Here is a 21,266-nt window from a genome sequence, read left to right as displayed (position 1 = left end):
CTTCTCCGAGGAGGTGATATCTGAGCTGAAATCTGAAGGATAAGGAGGGATCCAGCTGTTGAAAGAATGGGGTTGGGGAGGAGCAGTCAGAGATAGAGCAGCAGGCACAAAGGATGGGAAGGGGCTGTGGACCCAAGGAAGAGAGGAGAGGAGATGGGATGAGGCAAAGTGAGAAGGATGCGTGGTGGAGGAGAGGGCAGGTGGGAGGTGGTAAGGACCAGTGCAGGTCACCGCAGAGCTGGAATTTTACTCTGAGAGGAAGGGACTGTCCCTGCGAGGCTATAAGAAGGGTAGAGAGATGCTTCTGTCTACATTGCATGAGATCAACCTGGCCACTGTGTCGCGAATGGATTTGAAGCTGGAAGAAGGTCAGTGGGAAGCTATGTGGTAACAGAAGTCAAAGATGGTGGCGGTGGCGGTGACAGTGACGACGGAGAGCAGTGGATGGATTGGATGTGAGCAGGAAGGGAAAGGGAAGAATCAGGGGTGCTTCCTAGGTTGTGGGTTTGTGCAACCAAATGGGTGATGGTGTTGTTCATAGTAGTAGGAAAGATGCAGGGAGGACCAGGTTGGAGTTGGCATTGGAGGGAATCTAGTTTCTGTTTTGGGTATAATGGTTTTAGGGCAAATCTTGTATCCAGGTAGAGTTTATAGTCAGATATATGAGTTTGGAGCTCAGGTAACACTCAGCTGAAGATAAGATTTAGGAGTCATAAAGCTATAGGCGATACTTAGTACAATCTAACAGGACTCTCCATGGGCTAAGAATTGGTCGGTGGCCAGTTGCAAGTTCCATGACAGCAGAGACCATGCCTGTCATTGTCATTGCTCTCTGCCCCGGCACCTACAATCTAGCACAAAGTAAGCATTTGCTAAGTCATTATTGAAGACTGAAAGGAGAAAATGCAGAGAAAGCCAAAGGCATGATCTCCTTCTTCAAGAAGCTTATGTTACAGGAGACCATTCAGAAGCAGACACAGCCTCGAATGCACAGAACAAAGAGCTGCAGGACCAGTTCCGACTCTAGGGCCATTAATATGAGCCAGGGTTGACATTTACCTTAGCCTCACAGAGGCCGCCCTGGTGGGTGGTCCAAATTAATAGGCTAAGTACACTTGTGAGGAAAGCATTTAAAGAGCTTGAGAACAAGCAATTTCTAAGCCTTAGAAGCATCTGCTATATGCTCGGTGGGTTTACACACCATTTGGTTTTGCTTTCCTGTAGCACGTATGTGTCTTTGCTACTCCACTTGTTTTATTGCATTGCAGGCCTTTACTTTGGAGACATCCTCACCATCCTCCCACCAAACACCCCCTCTGTCCACAAAACCAAAAGCGTGGCCGGGGTAAAGGGCTTCATCTGATTAATCTTCAGAACTTCAGAGGCTGGCTGGGTGCTGGGCATGTAATAGATGATAAACAACCAAGGCTCATAATAGATAGTAGAAGCTTAATTGCTTTACCGAATACATGAATTCTTAGGTATTTACTGAAGCAAATGCCTTAAGGACCTCTCTTAGCTGATGCTTCTTGGAATTACTATATATGATCCAATGCCAATATAAACATTTGAGGTTTTAAAACTCACTACGTGGTAGCTGTGTGATCTGGAGCAAGTCTCTGAACCTCTCTGGGCCTTGGTTTCTTCTAAACAGCCTAGAAAGGGTCTGCAATGCCTGGTTTCTTGCTGTCTGTAGTGTGGATGAATTTCTATGTGCTCATTCTGGGAGTGAGGGGCTCCTGGCTGAGCTGAATCTAATGCATGACACTTGGGTAGTTCAACCTCTGCTTGGGGAAGGAAGACTGTGCAGAAAGCTTTGGGGGTCAATGCCCAGGGCTAGAGGTGGAAAAATTGGTAAAGTGTCTGGTGGAGAAAAGCACTGAAACAGAGAGTATATGTTATTTTTATAATAAAAAATAACCAAGATATCCATGGCCAGTCCCTCAGCAAGCATGGTTGATTAGCCCTCTAAAATATCTCTCGGAAGGCGGGAGAGGAAAAGCCTGAGAAACCGCAGCGAGCTGGAGCCGCCGGAGGACCTGAAGAAGAAGCAGAAAAACCTGTGAAAACTAAGACTGTTTCTTCCAGTAATGGAGGGGAAAATTCCAGTCGCAGCGCTGAGAAGCGATCAGCTGAAGAAGAAGCTGCAGACCTCCCAACAAAGCCTACAAAGATCTCCAAGTTTGGATTTGCCATAGGTAGTCAGACGACAAAGAAAGCCTCAGCCATATCCATCAAACTTGGCTCAAGTAAGCCTAAAGAAACCGTTCCAACTCTTGCTCCAAAAACTCTTTCAGTAGCAGCAGCTTTTAATGAAGATGAAGATAGTGAACCAGAGGAAATGCCTCCGGAAGCAAAGATGAGGATGAAGAATATTGGAAGGGATACACCAACATCAGCAGGACCAAATTCCTTCAATAAAGGAAAGCATGGGTTTTCTGATAACCAGAAGCTATGGGAGCGAAATATAAAATCTCATCTTGGAAATGTCCATGATCAAGACAATTAAATGATGTGCTTTGAAATTGGGGTGTGGGGTGGGTGTAAAGTTAAAAGGAACAGTTTCCTTTTTTAAAGAATGGTATAAGACTATCTTTGGAGCCGCCTTTTTTTTTCTTTTTCTTTTTTTAAAGATTGAGTGGTACACTAATGAGAATTTGAAATTAGAGGTAATTTATGTTTTATATACAGATTTCAAGACATTTACTAATTTTCTAGTTTCATGTGATTAGTTTCCAAAGGTTACAGATAATAAAAAAATCAGAAATGGAAAAAAAAAAAATAAAATAAAATATCTCTCAAATCCACCCACCTCTTCCCCTCCCCCTCCCCCAGCCCCTCCCCCAATCCCTCCCCCTCCCCCAGACTCTGCAGCCGACTCCTCACTGCTCTCTCTGCCTCCCCTCTTGCTTTGCCCAATAGAATGACATTTAAAAAATATAAATTAATTCAATCCCCACCTTGCTTAAACCCTTTGGGGATTACATCACGCTCAAAATGAAATCCAAATGCCTCACTCTGGTCTTGAATGACCTGGCCCATCCTCCCTCTCTAACCTCACCCCCTCACATCTCTCTCCAGCCCCCGTTCCAGCCATTTCACCTCTTCTCAGCTCCTCAGGGCCTCACCCCGCACTGTGCCCTCTGCATGGAATGCTCTGTCCCTCACTTTGGGCAGGATGGCTCTTAGGTCTCAGCATAAATGTCACCTCCTCAGAGAGGTCCTCCCTGACTGCCTGATCCCAAATTTCAACCTCCAATGAGTTTATGTAATTGAACAGCATCCTGTTTATTGTCTTGGTAGCTCTCCTCACAATTTTTCCTTTGTCTGTTCACGTCTTTGTTTATCATCAGCTACTACACCACAAACTCCACAAAGAACAAATGCCTTGTCACATTTACCCCCCAGTAAATCTCCTGGCACATAGCAGATGCTCAATAAATGGCCCTCACGTGAACAAATTCTCATTCGGCATGGACCCCAGCATGGCTCCAGTGCAGTGAGAACACAGGGGAAAGGGGCTATCCTGGCATCTTGAGGTTTCAGCGTGGGGAGCACTGGGCTGCAGTGCCCTAGAGGATGCAGCAATTCGAGCACCCATGAAAACTGCACCCAGCCCTCAGCAGGCGACCACAGATTGCCTAGCATGGAGTGTGCAGGACTACCCCTTCCCTGAAGACTTCCAGGAACACTTAAGGGAAGGGACTTTATGGGGTTCTAAAGTTCTATCCAGTTAGTGGAGCCCCACACCTGTGGGTTTTGTATATTTCTGTTAATGACACTTGTTGGTTTCTCAGCTTCCTGATGGCCCTTCCCTCTCAGCGATAAATTCAGTTGCCTCTGGATTTACTAAGTATATTTGCATTTCTACCAGAGTTGCACTCTCCAACAGGGAGTCAGGCTGAGCACACCCTTTGAAAGGTGGCTCTGATAGAGGCTGAGGGCTTTCATGAAACAATATGACTTAGTTCTGGGAAGAGGATGCACAAACCATCTCTCACAACTTGTGCACGGGTCCTCCCTTTTGCAGGTGTTAAATGGCCAGTGTAACATAAGCAAAAAGCGTGACCTCAAACTGGCTTCTGCAGGAAGTTTCTGGCCTGTGCTGAACCTGCTTTTTCAAGGTGAACAAGGAGGGCATGATGCTTAAGAACCAAAGGATGCCCATTCACTTGCTTAACTCCTGGATGCCCCAGACATGCGCAAGGTGAGTGCTTGTCTGCTCCGGTTCCTAAATCCCTGCTATGGAATCAGAGGGAACCGCTCATATTGGCAGAGGTGCCCAGGGTCTGGCTAGGCATGTGGTCCAGACAAAGACAATTACTAGTCTTCCTCTTTATCAAGAAGCTTTTTAAAAAATTTATTTTATTGTAGTATATATAGTTGATTTACAAGGCTGTGGTAATTTCTTCCATATGGCAAAGTGATTCAGTTATATATATATAATATTCTTTTTATATAATATATATATTATGTATATAATATATATGTATTCTTTTTCATATTCTTTTCCATTATGGTTTATTATAGGATATTGGATATAGTTCTAGTTCCCTGTGCTATACAGTAGGACCATGTTGTTTATTCATTCTATGTGTAATAGTTTGCATCAGCCAAATCTCAAACTCCCACTCCATCCCTCTCCCACTTCCCTCCCCCTTGGCAACCAAAAGTCTGTTCTCTATGTCTTTGAATCTGTTTCTGTTTCATAGATAAGTTCATTTGTGTCATATTCTAGATTGCACATGTGATATTATGTGATATTTATCTTTCTCTGTCTGACTGACTTCACTTAGTGTGATCATCTCTAGGTCCATCCATGTAGCTGCAAATGGCATTATTTTATTCTTTTTTTAATGACTGAATAATATTCCATTGTTTATATGTACCACATTTTCTTTATCCATTCATCTGTCAATGGACATTTAGGTTGTGTTCATGTCTTGGCTATTGTGCATGGTGCTGCTGTGAACATAAGGGTGCATGGACCTTTTCAAATGATAGTTTTGTCCAGATATATGCCCAGGAGTAGCATTGCTGGATCATATGACAACTCTACTTTTAGTTTTTGAGGAGCCTCCATACTGCTCTCCATAGTGGCTTTACCAACCGACATCCCCACCAACAGTGTAGGAGGATTCCCTTTTCTCACGGAGCATTTCTGTTTGGGATGGGAAGTGGTGGGGGAAGAGGCTGGGACTTGCGGCTTACAGGCCAGAGATGCCCCACCGTGGTCTTCTGTGGCACGTGGGCTAGCGGCTGCTGCTGTAACTTCTCAGCTTCATTTGTAAGAATCCACAAACTTATTCCCTGATGGAACTCAGGCAAATTACATACCTCTCTGGACCCAGAAATCCTCATCTGAAAGTGGGAGCCGTGACAGTTGCCCGACAAGTGGTTGTGAAGACAGATGAGATCAGGTAGACCAAGGGCTCTGCGGGGTGCCTGGCGTGGGCCCAGCTGCCCCGCCCCCACCTTGGTCTCAGCCCTTGTAGCAGAACCAGGACCTTGGCAGGTCACTCTCAGCAGGCTGCCAGTCCAATTTACTAAGTATCCACCTGAGAACACATCACACATCTTAACAGCACTCTGTTTACATTATCACAGTGATGCTAATCAAGACAGCTGTGATTTAGTGTGCACTCTCTGTGGTCCAGTGAATTTTCATCTATCAGCAGATCTGGTCCTCACAATAGCCCTGCAAGATAAGTCTGTATTATAATCCCCTTTTGTAAATGAGGACACAGGGACTCAAGAGAAGTGAAGGGAATTAGGAGGCAGAGCCAAGATTTGAACCCAGGACATCTGCCTATCTCCTTAGCACCAAGCTGCCTCTTCCCCACCTGCACGAGAACGTTCCATGAGCTGCTTTAATTGTGACTCCCATTCCCCACCTAGGAGCCTTGCCCTCATGATGACGGTCACCATAGATACGACTGATTGATCCATGGCTCCCCTGGGCTCTCCGAGGCAATTGATTGCAACGACTCATTCCTGGCAAGTTTGAAGGTAGTTTTTCTCCGTCAAAGACTTTGTCCTTTTGAGGTTGGACCCTGGGCTCAGTCTCCAGAGAACAGAGAAGCCTGATTTGGCATCCCCAGGAGCAGCCCGGGGTCTCCTGGGAGCCAGACTGTTGCCATGGCATCCGTCTTAGCTTTTCTGAGGCTGGGCCCGGCCAGTGAGGTCCAGCTAAGCATCAGCTCATGGCCAGCCTGGTGGCCACGTTGCCAAGGGGATGTCAGCCTCTGAGATGCTCTGGTGCTGTGAACACTGGAGAGGAGGCAGCAGGAAGCAGGGACAGGGATTCAGAAGGACATCTCCCGCCTAGGGGCTGGTCCTCCACTCCTGAAAAGTCCCTGCCTGTGGCCGTCTCCCTAAGGGCCCAGCACAGTGCCTGGCGTACAGCCTATGATCATTCACTCACTCATCTGTTCAACCCATGTTTATTGAGCACACTCTGCGCCAAGCACTGGGAATGCAAGGAGGGAGTGAAAACACACACAGGGCTGACCCTTGTGAAGCTTACATTTTAGTTGAAGAGGGAGCTACTCATGAATGTAAAAGAACAATTGTGACAAATGCCACCAAAGAGTGACATGGTGCTTGCCTGATGAGGGGAATTTGACATAGTTGGGAGGTCAGGAAGTCTGTATGAGTTGAGATCTGAGTAAGTAGGTGTTAACTAAAAGAGGAGGAGGAGATGGGGGAAGGGAAAGGGAAGGAGGAAGAAGGGAATGGGAGGAGGGGACAGGGGAGGAGGGAAGGCAGAGGGCACAGCACATGCAAAGGCTGTGTGACAGGGACGTATGGGACAGGATAAGGACCAGACACCACCGGGCCTTGCAGATCCTGCTGAGGAATCTGGCTTTAACCTCAAGGGCAATAGGAAGCCCTCAGAAAGCTTTAAAGCAGGGTGTGATGTGATCGGACCCATTTTGAAATGGTCCCATAGCTGCCAAGTGAAGATTTGGCTCCAAGCAGACATGGAGAGATCAGAGGTGGTGAAAAAACTGCTCAATAAATATTTTGAAACTATTTTCCAAGTCTGTGCCTTGTCTCCCTCCCCCACTGCCACCACCTTGGTTCAGGCATCTCCATCTCCTTCATGCAGGTCTAACCAGCCCCTAACTGGACCCTTAGCCTCTGCTATTTCCCGGAAACCTGTTATCCACCCCGCAGTGGCTGGCAAAATTTCCATTCAGAACTCCAAGTCCGATCATACTCCCCGTGTGTTTCATGGTGGTTCTCTGTGTCTTCCTTCCTTCAGCCTGAAATGTGGGACTCTCTCATTGCAGGAATATTCCTTCCCCTTCCAAGGCGCCCCTCAGCTTCTGGAACATAGGGCGGTTTTTATCCCCAGGCAGGCTCACTGTTTCCTCCTCCTAGTTCCCAGCAGCTCTGCCTCAACCCAAGAGGGTCCACCTTGATGACCCCAGCCCGATATCTCTCCCATACCTTGGTCCAGATCCCAATTTATTTCTCTGCTGCCTCTTTAGGTAAAGGAGAGAACGGATATCTTTTGGCACAACGCCCAGACCAGGCTCTCAATGGTACATAAATTCATTTAATCCTGGTAACAACTGCCATGTAAAGTAAAGATTGCTATTTACATTTTTAATGAATTTATTGATTGATTGATCTATTGGCTGTGCTGGGTCTTCCTTGCTGCACATGGACTTTCTCTAGTTGTGGCGAGTGGGGGCTGCTCTTCATTGTGGTTCGTGGGCTTCTCATTGCGGTGGCTTTTCTTGTTGTGCAGCATGGGCTCTAGGTGCTCTGACTTTAGTAGTTGCGGCACACTGGCTCAATAGTTTTGGCTCACGGGCTTAGTTGCTCTGCGGCACGTGGGATCTTCCTGGAGCAGGGATCGAACCTGTGTCCCCTGCATTGGCAGGCGGATTCTTAACCTCTACGCTACCAGGGAAGTCCCTGTTATTTACATTTTAAAGATGAGAAAACTGAGGCTCAAAGAAGGGAAGGAACTCGCCCAAGGTTATACCGCAAATAAGGGGCAGAGTTGGGGTCTGTTTGCTCTGAAAATCCACTCCCTTCACACCCCTCCTGAGGTGGAGGGGCAGGGGAGGCAGCGTTTGGCCTCTGAGGGTTCATTGCACCTGGAAAGGAAAGGAATCAGGAAATGATGCAATGAAATGAGGGTAGCTCTCCTGCTCCCTCTGTATCTGCTCCTTGCCTGAGGGTCCTCTGTCTCAGACAATGATATTCATGCTGGGGTTTATACATAATAAACATTTATATGTTATAAACATTTATATGTTACAAACATTTACGGTTATAAATGTTTGTTATAAATAACATGAACATATTCACAAGTATGTGTCTGGCTCTATGCAAACTGCTTAGCTGGCGTTATCTCAGCAAAAACTTTCCAAGAACCCTGAAAAGGAGGAGCCGTGATTCTGCCCTCCCGTGGAGAGACAACTGAGGTCCACACTCTCATCTACAGGAGGAGAGGCTGGACTGGACTGGCCCCCAAGCCCACAGTCCCTACCGCTGTGAAATACTCCTTGCATATCTACAAGAAATGATTTACCCTGGGTCTCAAGGTCATTAAGGGCTTAACCGCTCTTGTGGTCCTCCTAGCTTTTCCCAGAGCCTGAACCCCACTGCTCTCCCAGCCCAGGATCTTCACATGCTTCTGGAATTCCCTGGTAGGAAGGTGGCGATCTTTATTTCGGTTCACGGTACTTCATATATGCATGCAGGCACGCATCCATCCATCCAACCAACAGACATTTATTAGTACCTACTGTGTGCCGTGCCCTGCTATGTGCTGGGACTGTGCACATTGAAAAACCGTGGCCCTGAAGGAACCCACAGGCCAGTGCTGTTCCCTGCCCACCAAAGCCATCAGTGACAGTGCAGAGACCGGTTAGAAAATCTGATTTCTGGAAGGACCCAGTGACTATTGAATGTTGGCAGCCTGAAGTCGTGCCCAGAAAATCCTCACTTTTCCCACCTTCACTAAAGTCTGGGGCTGATGCTGCAAATCAGTGGGAAAGGAATTAGCTCAGCTGTGGCTTCTCCCTCAGGAACATCAACAATGAGGAACCATCTTGCAGAGGCTGGGCAATGTTGTCCTGGTCGGATTTCCCCTGCGCAGGCAGCTTGCTGAGATTTTTCTGGAGACAGACTGTCACAGCTTCTCCGTCAGCATTGGCGCAGGAGGCATCTCTCAACAACTCGCCCTTCCTGTTGACGTTTCTGCCAGGGGGGTGGCTGTAAGGCAAGCTCTGCCCTCTTGCAGAAGCTACTGTAACAGCTGGCATTTATTCTGTGCCTTCTGTATGCCAGGCTCTTTGTAGGGGATGTTACCACTCCCTACAGTGATCCTGGAACGTCACAGGTATTGTCCCCATTTTACAGATGGAAACGTTGAGGCTTACTGAGGGAGGGCACTTGGCCCAAGATCAGACAGCCAGGTAGCGGAGTGCTGGGCCAGGAGCCTGGGTGCCTCTGATGCAGGCCCGTACTGACTATATTGTTCCACCATCAGGTAGCCCTGCCTGCAGGGTAAGCACTGTACAAAATTGTGATGTCTTCTAAGTTTACCATCCCTTTGCTTTGGGGGATTAATGAGGCCTGAGTGCCTCAGAGAGACCCAGAGAGGAGAAATGAGAGTCCACTAGATAAAGCTCTCAGCTTACATGGAGAGAGTATCTAAAAGTTGAGAAACTGGAATCCATTTGCTTAAGTAAGATGGCAGTTGAATTTTCAGACTGGCTCACAAAATCCCATTTAACCCGTAAATACTTGGAGGGTTACTAGAAGTATTTCAGCTACACCCAGCTATCACTTATAACCCTGTTGCTGCAAGAATCACATCCCAAGAGCTCACTCATGATACCAGCAACGTGTCTCTCCTCTTCAATGCCCCCCACCCCCGAGCCACAGCCTCAGAGCTCCTCCAGAAGGGCAAGGATGGGGCTTAATTCCTTTATCTGTAAAGGAAAGTCTCCTCTGCACACTGGTGAACATGCCATGTCTGTCTGAGACAGGGACTAATACACAGAAGTTTTCAGTACATGTTGACACACACACACACACACACACACACACACACACACAAAGACAAAAAGTGGGGCATAGCGAGGATGCTGGGCAGGAGGGAAGGTAAAAAATCAGGAAGGGAAGGGGCAGACAGGAAACCGATAGCTTCAGTCATTTTGCAGGTGTTTTGGGGGTGAAGGGCAGATTCCACAGGCAAGCCAGCCAGACCTGCCTGTGCTAAACTTGGCCTCCACCTACATAATTTTGCTTCCGGCTGTCTGGCCTGTCTCAAAGATTAAGAGTTCTTCAGTGGCAGGGGAGGTGGTCCTGGCTGCCCTTCCTAGGGGCACCTAGCCTCTTGTACCAGCAGCTCCCCCGGCCCTGGTTGCCAATGCAGGGCTGTGAGAGCTAATGCTTGTACCTCCCAAGTGACTCCTTCCCATCCTGGGTGTCCATTTGCCCTTTCCTGTTGGAAGAGACTTTGTCTGGCAGACAGGCATCGCTGGGTGTTGCCATGGTGATGGCTATGATGTCACTCGGGAGTAAATCAGATTGCAAGTCTCGCAGCAGAAAAGCTCTACATTGGGAGGGTTGTAAGGAAGGAGGAAAGGTTTGATGTGGCAAGGGGAGTCAGGGGGTCTGCACTGTGTCCGTCTCCCACCTCTCTCCTTGCTTTGTCACCTGAGATGAGGCTTGTTGGTTCATTCATTCATGCAAATCAATTTTTGAGTGCCTACTATGTACCAAGCACCATGCTAGCTGCTGGGGGTGGACTGCAGATAAGAGGGTGTGGTCCCTGTATGGCGGCATGGTTTACAGTCTAGTGGGAGGGACAGGCACATCAGAAATTACACCATACCATGTGGAGAAGGGAATCTTCCTACACTGTTGGTGGGAATGTAAAAATTGGTGCAGCCACTATGGAGAACAGTATGGAGGTTCCTCAAAAAACTGAAAATAGATTTGCCGTATGATCCAGCAATCCCACTCCTAGGCATATACCCAGACAAACTATAATTCAAAAAGAAACATGCGCAGAGTTCAACTCAAGGATGGAAGATGCCTTAGAGGACTGGGACGGGGAGGATGGGGGGGACTCGAGGCAGGGTGGGGGGGGAGTCGAGGGAGGGAGGGAATACGGGGATATGTGTATAAAAACAGATGATTGAACTTGGTTTACCCCCTCCAAAATAATAAATAAATAAATAAAATTTAAAAAAAATAAAAAAATAAAATAAAATAAAATAAAATAAAATAAAGAAAAAGAAATACACAGCCCTATGTTCATAGCAGCACTATTCACAATAGCCAGGACATGGAAACAACCTAAATGCCCATCGACAGGTGAATGGATAAAGAAGATGTGGTACATGTATACATATGTACTCAGCCATAAAAAAGAATGAAATAATGCCATTTGCAGCTACATGGATGGACCTAGAGATTATCATACAAAGTGAAGTAAGTCAGAAAGAGAAAGACAAATACCATATGATATCACTCCTACATGGAATCTAAAACATGACCCAAATGAACTTATCTATGAAACAGAAACAGATTCACAGACATAGAGGACAGACTTTTGCTTGCCAAGAGGGAGGGGAGTGGGAGAGAGATGGAGTGGGAGTTTGAGATTGGCAGTGCAAACTATTATACTATTGTATATAAAATGAATAAACAACATGGTCCTACTGTATAGCACAGGGAACTATATTCAATATCCTGTAATAAACCATAATAGCAAAGAAAAAACAAAAAGAAATCACACCATAATATGTCACTACCATCGTGATTCATGCTATGAAGGTAAGTCCTGGGAATGTATTAGTTTATTCAGGCTGCCATAACAAAATACCATAGATTGGGTAGCTTAAACAACCGAAATTAATTTTCTTACAATTCTGGAGGCTAGAAGTCCAAGATCAAGGTGTCGGCAGCATTGGTTTCTTCTGTGGCCTCTCCTTGGCTTGTAGATGGCTGTCTTCTCTCTGTGTCTTTACATGTTTTTCCCCCTCTAAATTTTCTGGTGAAGAAGAAACTGGGAGACTGAGCTTTTCAGGGGAGCAAGGAGAGGTGGGCATTGGTAACCAGGGGACCTGGATTCCCCAACCCATTGGCTGTGTGACCTTGGGTGAGTTGCTCTGATACTCAGTTTCCTTATTTGTCAAATGGAGAGAAATGATAACCCTACCACTTAAAGGTTGTTGAGAGAATGAACTGAGTATAGAGAGGTCGGAGTTTTCTGGAATTTGGTACACATGTCACTGCTGGAACATTAGATAATTTCAACTGGTACACAAAAAAGCAAATTTTTAACAGCTGTGTATTTATTTCTATGGACATCAGCATGAATACTGAGCACCCTATGGCTGCAATTCTGTGGCTATTATTCTTTAGGATGAGGCCAAGTTAGAAATTAGTCACTTTAAAGAAAAATATTAAGTAAATAGCAGGACAGATGGTAAAAGGATGTGGTGATTATCAAACAAACGCAGCTGTGGTCACGGTGTTTACAAAGGAGGCATCAGGAAGATGCATGTGGCTGGTGAGGGTGGCGGGGCAATGGGAAACAAGGCTGGTCTGGGCTGGATCTGGGCCCAGGAGGGTCAGAGATCCCTGTGGAATATTCTGCCACAGGCAATGGTGAGGAGGTGTCTGAAGCTCCCCCAGAGCAGGACTTTTTGGACTGGATCTCTCTCTCCCTTCTGATGCCCTAAGTGTGGTGCCTGCTGTGCCTTGAGAAGATGAACTCTCACGAGGGATGATCTGTGCTGTGGCCACAGGGACAAAGGAGGGTAGCCCCCATCTCTTCTTCCTCTGCCTCAGTGCTGATTCCTTGCTAAATTCCCTCTCTCGAGTCAGGCACTGGCAGGAACCATGGGTTTGGGGATCAGACAGGGCTGGGTTTAAATCCTGGCTCTACCATTCACCGGCTTTGAGACTTTAGGTAAGTTCCCTCCTGCTCTGAGCCTCAGTTTCCTCGTCTGTAAAATGGGAGTGACAAAATTTTTTGGAAAAATGTGTTCCCCATCTAATTCCCCAAAAGATTTGGAATGGCAGCAGATAGGGACCATAACGGCCTAGTGACACCTGCAGCCGCTGAGCGGACACATGGGACGCCCTGCAAGGGCATATAGCACAGGGCTCTATAAATACACCAGTCTTCACCTGCTAACACAAGGCCCCACTAACCCCCAGGCCTCAGTGTGTTTACCTGTGGGATGGAGTGGCCAGGGAAAGCCTGGGTGGGACTCTCCAAGATTCTTCCCAGCTCAAATACACTTTCTTCTTGGTGCCAGGCTTTGTTCTGTTCTGAAGGAAAACAAAACAAAACAAAACAAAACTGGGAGGCAGGATGGGTTTTATATGTCTTCCCATTCTCTCCCATTTGTCTGTCTCAGGTTAGTGGCTTTAGAATCAGAGAGACCCATACACGAATTTCAACTGTGTCACTAACCAGCCTGGTTACCTTCAATCTCTGTGAGCCTCTGTTTCCTCATCTACAAAATGGGAATAAAAATAATTACAGTTCTTATAAGGAGTAAATAAGATGAGGAATGTGAAAGGGTCCAAGAGGGTTCCCAGAACATGGCAAGTGGAACTGACACACTTGTCCCTTCCCTTCTGGGCAGGAACTCAGTGTCTTATGTTCCAAAAATCCACTCCATGACCTCAGTCCCCCATCAATGACAATTCCAGCTTCTTCCCCTCCCCGCTCTGTCTGTCTGTCTGTCTCTGCAGTGGATCCTGCCCAAGGTGCCCGAGGACAGGAAACTACTCCGTATGTGTGTCCAGGGCTCTTGGCTGGGAGTGGAACTGGGGCAAGGGGCAGCTGGCTGAGTGACAGCAACCTGGGAGGAGGGCCTTGGCACTGGCCGGTGAACGCAGTTAGGACTGATGAGGCTCGGGGTTCCCTCTCCATATGGGCCTGTTAACACGGCCACTGGAATCCTTTTAATAAACACCACTGAGCAGCATTTGAGCAGGGCACTGGCCCAAGGTGGGCGAGTGGGAAAAGTAGGGGGGGCCATAAAGATTAGCAACAGCAGCAGTAATAATAGCCACCACTTATTGAGCGCTTAGCGTGGTTATTCTTTATATGTCTATTTTATTTTACTTTTTATTGAAGTATAGTTGATTTACAATATGGTGTTAATTTACACATATATACATCCTTTTTCATATTCTTTTCCATTATGGTTTATCCCAGGATATTGAACATAGTTCCCTGTCCCATACAGGAGGACCTTGTTGTTTACCCATTCTATATATAATAGTTTGCATCTGCTAACTCCAAACTCCCAGTCCATCCCTCCCCCATGCCCCTCCCTCCTGGCAACCACAAGTCTGTTCTCTATGTCTGTGATTCTTTCTGTTTCATAGATAGGTTCATTTGTGTCATATTTTGGATTCCACATATGAGTGATATCATATGGTACTTGTCTTTCTCTTTCTGACTTAGTTCACTTTGTATGATCATCTCTAGGTCCATCCATGCTGCTGCAAATGGCATTATTTCATGCTTTTTTATGGCTGAGTAGTATTCCATTGCATAAATAAATACTGCATCTTTATCCACTCATCTGTTGGTGGACATTTAGATTGCTTCCACGTCTTGGCTATTGTGGACAGTGCTACTATAAACATAGGGGTGCGTGTATCTTTTCAAATTATAGCTTAGCCTGGACATACGCCCAGGAGTGGGATGGCTGTATCATACAGCATGGTTACTCTAAGAGCTTTATGTGCATTTCTTTATTTAATCTTGATCTTCTCTCCTTAAGGGTTTATACTATTAATAATAATTATCACTACCATTATTTAGTACTTACCCTGGTCCAGCCACTGGGTTAAGTGAAAAGCACATTTTTCTCAATTATTCCTCAGCAGCCCTAGGAAGCAGATACTATTACTCTGCCCGTTTTACAGGTGAGGGAACTGAGGCTCCAATAAATTCCAGGTGCTTGAGCAGTGCTTCTCATGTGTTAGTGTGCATATAAAACAGCTGATGATCCTGTTCAGATTATTCTGATCCAGAAGATCTGGGATGGGGCCTGAGATTCTGCATTTCTAACAGGCCCCTGGTGATGCGGGTACAGCTGCTCCAGGGACCACTCCGGAGGTGGGAGGTCCTAGATCACCTAGCTGAAGAGCGGCCCAACTGCGATCTGAAGATGCACCATCATGCAGCTAAATCAAGTGTGGGACCAACTTTGAAAAGCACTGTAATGAGAGTAGAAAGGGAATATATGAGAGGACCTATGGGGAAAGGACTATTTCTGATCAGAGGGAGGAAGGAAGGCTGCCTGGAGGTGGTGCTTTGAGTAGGGCTGCAGAGGTGGAACGGAAGGGGCGTCTCAGGTTCAGGGAGCCTGTGAATAAGACCAGGGAGAAAGAAAAAGAGTGGGATGTGTTGGGGGATACGATTGCTGAAGCATAGGGTATGTTATGGACTGAATTATATCCCCCCAAATTCATACGTTGGTAAGTCCTAACCCCTAGCACTTCAGAACATGACCTGGTATGGAAATAGGGTTGTTGCAGATGTAATTGGTTAAGATGCAGTCATATCAGAACAGAGTGGGCCTCTAATCCCATAGGACCAGTGTTCTTACAAAGAGGGGAGATTTGGACACAAAGACACTTGAACAGGGAGGGCGCCATGCGAAGATGGGCGTTCTGCCTCCAGAAGCCAAGGAGCTACCAGATGCTTGGAGAGATGTCTGGAACTGACTTCCCTCGAGCCTTCCAAGGGGGTGGGGCCGGGGGGGTGGCCCCGCCAACACTTAATCTTGGAATTCTCACTCCAAAACTGTGAGACAATAAATTTCTGTTGTTTAAACTGCTCTGGATGTGGCACTTTGTTACGGCAGCCCTACCAGGGTGTCTGTTGGGTGGTTGTTATGTGTCTGTTGGCATATGGCCTTGAGGGAGAAAAATGCTCTTTGGAGCTTGGGAACAGCACTTTTAGCCCCAAGAAGATCCCTTGTTAGAGGGGAAATAAGTAGAAGAATGGCTAACTTGTTCAAGAGGAGCCCCGTTCCCTGCCTGGGACCTGGGTAAAAGCAGATGCAAATGAGGCATCTTCCTGCTTAAAAGAGAGCAACATACACACAGCGCTAAGGCGGAAATCGAAGTATTTCTAAAAACTACTGCAAGTTTTCTCTCCTTACGTGAGAAGTTCGTAGGGAGGAAATGGGACAAGAACTACCAGATATTGAGTCCTGCTATGTGTCAAAGACTGTGCTGGACACTCTCCATTCTTTAATTTCATCCCCACCATACTCTTAGAAGGAAGATCTTGTTACCCTCATTTCACAGAAGATGAGACTGAGGGTCAGAGAGTTTAGGTCACTTGCTTGAGGACCCACAGATAGGAAATAGCACAACAGACATTGCAACCCAGTGGTGTAACTTCTCCCATCCCTCCCACCATAAGGGAACACATCATGATGGGAAAGGTGACCCAGAGCCAGGCCTTGAGGAAGGGAATGAATCCAAGATCAGCAGGTTGGCAAAGAGATCTGCCTGCAAAATTCTTCCCATGTGAGAGAACAGCCCTCTTATTGTTCAAGCTACTTTTAGTTGGACCGTCTGTTTGCCACCAAAAGCATCCTAACAGAATCAGCTGTGTAAAATGGGCCAGGTCTTGAGGTCTAAGATATATCACCAGTGCTGCATGCCAAGAGGAGCTAATAAACAGTGCCCTCGTGTCCCCACCCACATTCTGATCCAACTGAGAAAGAAAAACAAGAGAAAGGCAGATGGAGCCCCCAAACATCACCTTTACTAAAGATAAAGCTGCTATTGGAGAACATGGCTCTATCTGCAGGGAAGTGGGCTGCCTTCTGTTGCACCCAGAATAGGCAGACTCGCCCACCCGGCTGTAGGCAGCTTTGGGCCACGGCGGGAACTGGAAGAACCAAGCGGAACCTGGTTCCCTGTGGGCAGCTTACTCCCAAGAGGGTGCAGAGAGGAAGGTGCTGGGCACCTCTTGCCAAATTCCTTATCCCAGACTCACCTATGGGCTAGGTCACTCAGTGGGGAAGGCGTGGTAGGGGGGTAGCCATCCGAGAGTCTAGATAATGTTGCTTCTGGAGGACTCATCGACAGTGGGGAAGTCACTTTTTTCAGAAAGATAAAATTAAAAGAAAGAAAGAGTCCTTAGAGGACTGGGACGGGGAGGGTAGGGAGGACTCGAGGGAGGGTGGGGGGGGAGTCGAGGGAGGGAGGGAATACGGGGATATGTGTATAAAAACAGATGATTGAACCTGGTGTACCCCCAAAAAAATTTAAAAAAAAACAAAAAAAACACAGATGATTGAACTTGGTGTAACCCCCCAAAATAATAAATAAATAAATAAATAAATAAAGAGAGAAAGCAAGAAAGCAGAGTAATTATTATGTCTTAATAATACATAATAACGTATTATGAGCTCATTTTTGTTTAAAAATGGGAAAAAACCCCTGCATGTGTGTTGTATATGTTTGTCTGAGCTCAGACAGGCATGGAAGCATATACAGCAAGGTTGCCCCAAGGGGTGAGGGTGGAGGAGGGAGGGGAAGATGTTGAAGGGTGTTTAACGGAGTGGAGGCAATGAGGTTCAAGGTTCTTGCCCACTAGGAGCTGCCGGTCCTACAGGGAAGTTCAGACAACCTTCTGGATCCCATCCAGAAAATGAGATGTAGTGTTATGTGTTCCGGTTGGAATTGGATTGTGCAGACTGTTCGTGGGAGATTGAAGAAGTCAGAGGAGGGTTCAGGGAGGAGATGAACACTGATTGGGAGGCCGGGAATGCAGACCTGTGGTTCTCAAAGAGTGGTCCCCAGATTGGCAGCAACCACGTAACCCGGAAACTTGTTAGAAATACACTTTCTTGGGCCCCATCCCAGATCTGCTAAATCAGAAGCTTGGAGGAATGCTACAACCAGCCCGCCAGGTAACTCTGATGCTTTGCTAAAATTTAGAACCACGGATGTAGAAGATGCTGCTTTGGAGTCAGAGCACCTGAGTTTAATTCCAGCTCTGGTTCTTAAGAAATCTGTGTAGCTTGGGTAGCTCAGGTAACTTTTGAGAGTCTCAGGTTCCTCATGGGGGAGAACAGGAACATTGTCCTATCTCATATTGTCCTGTCTTTTTAAAAAAATTTTAATTAATTAATTAATTAAATTTATTGGCTGCATTGGGTCTTCATTGCCATGTGTGGGCTTTCTGTAGTTGTGGAGAGCGGGGGCTACTCTTCATTGCAGTGCACAGGCTTCTTATTGTGGTGGCTTCTCTTGTTGTGGAGCACAGGCTCTAGGCACATGGGCTTCCGTAGTTGTGGCACGTGGGCTCAGCTGTTGTGGCACATGGGCTTAGTTGCTCCGAGGCATGTGGGATCTTCCCGGACCAGGGATCAAACCCGTGTCTCCTACATTGGCAGGTGGATTCCCAACCATTGCAACACCAGGGAAGCCCTGTCCTGTCTTATATTTTTGATAGTGAAGTCCAAATTTTTTTTTTAATTTTTTAAATTTATTTATTATTTTTTGGGGGGGTACACCAAGTTCAATCAACTGTTTTTATACACGTATCCCCGTATTCCCTCCCTTCCTTGACTCCCCCCACCTCGAGTCCCCTCCACCCTCCCCGCCCCAGTCCTCTAAGGCATCTTCCATCCTCGAGTTGAAGTCCAGATTTAAATAGCCATGACCTTTGATCTCAAGGAGCTAACAGTCAGTGGGTTGTAAGAAGAGCCAATATTTATTGCTGTAATTGTGCCAGACACTGTGCCGAGTGCTTTCTGTGTATTATCTCATTTAGTTCTCGTGAAACCCCTATGAGGTAGGAACAATTATTATCCCCCTTTCTGGGTGAGGCTGAGTGACCAGCAAAATGCACGTGGACAGGGGAGCCAAACACATGCTGTCTGACTTCAGAGCCCAAGGGAGAGAGACCTCCGTGTGGCTGAACAAGAAGGATAAGTCCAGCGTGGAGACCCCCTCTCCCAGAGAAGAGAGATCACACTGAGAGAGAGGCCCCAGGTAAAGGTGAGGGGAGTTTTATCAGGACCCCCTCCTTGGCTGCTTAGGTGTGGGGGTAAATTTATCCACAATTCCACATCTACTTTCCATTTCAAAGGGTCTGCGTTTCAAATCTTTAAAGCTTTTGGCTCAAGATCGTTGCCAGAATTTTAGAACAAGTAATAGGTACTCTGTTCCTTGCTTTCCAGAAAAGTGAAAACGTTTAAGAAAGAACCAAGGAGTTGTGGAGAACATGTGAGACTATAACTGCAGTATTTCAGGGCTAATGGCATGAAAGTATCGTCACGCCAAAGTACCACCACCATATTGAATTATTGGTTGTGTCTAACTTTGATTAATGTTTGTCTCTCCCCACCTCTTGCTGGGTTCATTGTCTGCTCTTCTCTGACCTATTCTGTATCCCCAGAGGCCAACCACTGCAAACCCCATCAGTCAGCTGCCATTGGCCTCTGGCTTCCCATCGGATGTGGGACGATCTCTCCAAGGGGAGACTGGAAAGCAGGAAGAGAGAGAGATGCGGTCTCCATTCTGCCTACTTCCTCCTGCCTGGCTGCAATGTGTCTCCTACTGGCTGCTCTTCTCTGTGGCTACAGCCCCCACGGAGCGCCCTCTTCTGTGGCCCCAGCTCTCACCAGCAGCTAGCCCCTTGCCTTGTCCCTCCAGGTCTGGAATGGTAGTAGCTTTCTGCTTTGCTCGCCCCTCACCATCCTTCATAGCTTCCCCTAACCCTGCCCACATCTCATAAATATTCTCCTCATCACAGTCTCTTCCTGGTAAAACTTTTGAGCATCCCATCCATTTCCTGAGTGGGACCCTTGCCAATACAGGCACCAAGACCAAAAATGGCTAGCACTTATGGGGTGCTTACCATATGTGTGGGCTTCTTCCAAGAGTGTTACATGCTTTAACTCATTTAACCTTCCCTGTCTAGTAGCTGCGATCTGGCCTTCCTCTTGAATGGATGCTAGTTATCTTTGGCCAATGAACTTCAGGCATGGTTCCAGGTGAAAGAAACAGAGCAGGAAACCAAACAGAAGCTCCTGTAAAGGTATCTGACTTTTCTGACCATGCTGAGAAAACTGACGTTGCAGAGGCCTGGTGCCTCTGTCAGTGACAGCCTCTTGTTGGGGTTTATTTTCCTTCCCCGAGCTCTCTGAGTGTTGGAACTGTTTCCCAAGCTGCTGGGTCCTCCAAGCCCCCAGCACAGCCAGAGAGGCTGGCAGCAGATGCTGCCTAAGTTCCTGTGGACTGATGGATTGGCTGATAACTATGTGGCTGAATGAATAGATGCTTCCAGAGCAGCTGCTGCCGGGGGAAAATTCCAAGTGCAAAATATTATTATTAATTATCACGATTGCTCATTCGGCTGCAGGCACTGTGTCTGCTCAGAAGAGGTAAGGCATCCCTGCCAAAGTAAAAAGACTGATTAATGCTGCTGGATTTTGTCCTCCGAGAGGAGGCTGTAGAGTGTTATGATTTTCTTTTTCATGACTTCTAGGCTAAATTAAAAAAACAAAACACCTGGATTTGAGGCCTGGCTAGGCCCAAGGCTGTGTGACCTTGGATGAATTACTTACCCTCTCTGTGCCTCAGAGTCTTTATTGATTAAATAAGAAGTTAGGACAAGGTGATGTCTAAGATCCCTTCTAACAGTCCTCCAAAAATGCAAAGCAGTGTGACACCAAGGCCCCAGCTGCATGGCTCTCTGTGTTCATCCATCTGTTGTCCTACTAATAGGTCAACCTCAAATGCCAATGCCTCCTGCCTCCTGGGTCCATCAGGATGTAAGAGTTGAATATGTTTTCCCTTTATTGCTGAGTCATGGGCACAGTGGGGAGAGGGGACAGACACAGAGTCCCTTCTTCCTCCTCCTCCCTCTTCCTCCTCCTCCCTCTTCCTCCTCTCTTCCTCCTCCTCCATCACGATCACAACAGGATCAAGAACAAGAGTGGCAACTGCGACCACCAGCACCCACTACTGGAGGCTTTACATGGTGTCCAATCATCGTTACCAGTGCTTTATAGAAATTAATCCTTTTAGTCCTCATAACACCTCCATGAGGGATATGCTGTTATTACCCTTTACTGATGAGGAAATGGAGGCATAAGACTTTCGAGTCACTTCCCTGAGGTCACACAGCTGGAAGTAGCATCCCACCCTGAGAGCTGGAAGGACCCCTTCTAGCCCCCTGCATCTCAGCCTGCCTCCACCTGAGAATCCTCAGTGAGCTT

General features: G+C 46.9%; 1 protein-coding gene across 1 annotated transcript; it reads left to right on the top strand.

The window, feature by feature from the left end:
* The first annotated feature begins 298 nt into the window (after positions 1-298).
* Positions 299-2,597, top strand: LOC130852654 (PEST proteolytic signal-containing nuclear protein-like). The gene is made up of 3 exons (XM_057733892.1): positions 299-368; positions 1,269-1,345; positions 1,988-2,597. Exons 1-3 carry the CDS (start codon positions 299-301, stop codon positions 2,507-2,509), a joined length of 669 nt encoding a protein of 222 aa, XP_057589875.1. The 3' UTR covers positions 2,510-2,597.
* Positions 2,598-21,266: the final 18,669 nt, after the last annotated feature.

Source organism: Hippopotamus amphibius, chromosome 1 (assembly GCF_030028045.1).
Source record: "Hippopotamus amphibius kiboko isolate mHipAmp2 chromosome 1, mHipAmp2.hap2, whole genome shotgun sequence".
Lineage (NCBI taxonomy): Eukaryota > Metazoa > Chordata > Mammalia > Artiodactyla > Hippopotamidae > Hippopotamus > Hippopotamus amphibius.
This window is presented reverse-complemented; position numbering and strand designations above follow the sequence as displayed.

Excerpts from the sequence above, each read along its gene's own strand:
- LOC130852654 (XM_057733892.1), top strand. The coding sequence starts at position 299 with ATGCTTCTGTCTACATTGCATGAGATCAACCTGGCCACTGTGTCGCGA. Across the intron at positions 369-1,268 it reads GGATTTGAAGCTGGAAGAAG|GCCTTTACTTTGGAGACATC; the intron begins GTCAGTGGGAAG and ends ATTGCATTGCAG. Across the intron at positions 1,346-1,987 it reads AAACCAAAAGCGTGGCCGGG|GCGGGAGAGGAAAAGCCTGA; the intron begins GTAAAGGGCTTC and ends ATCTCTCGGAAG.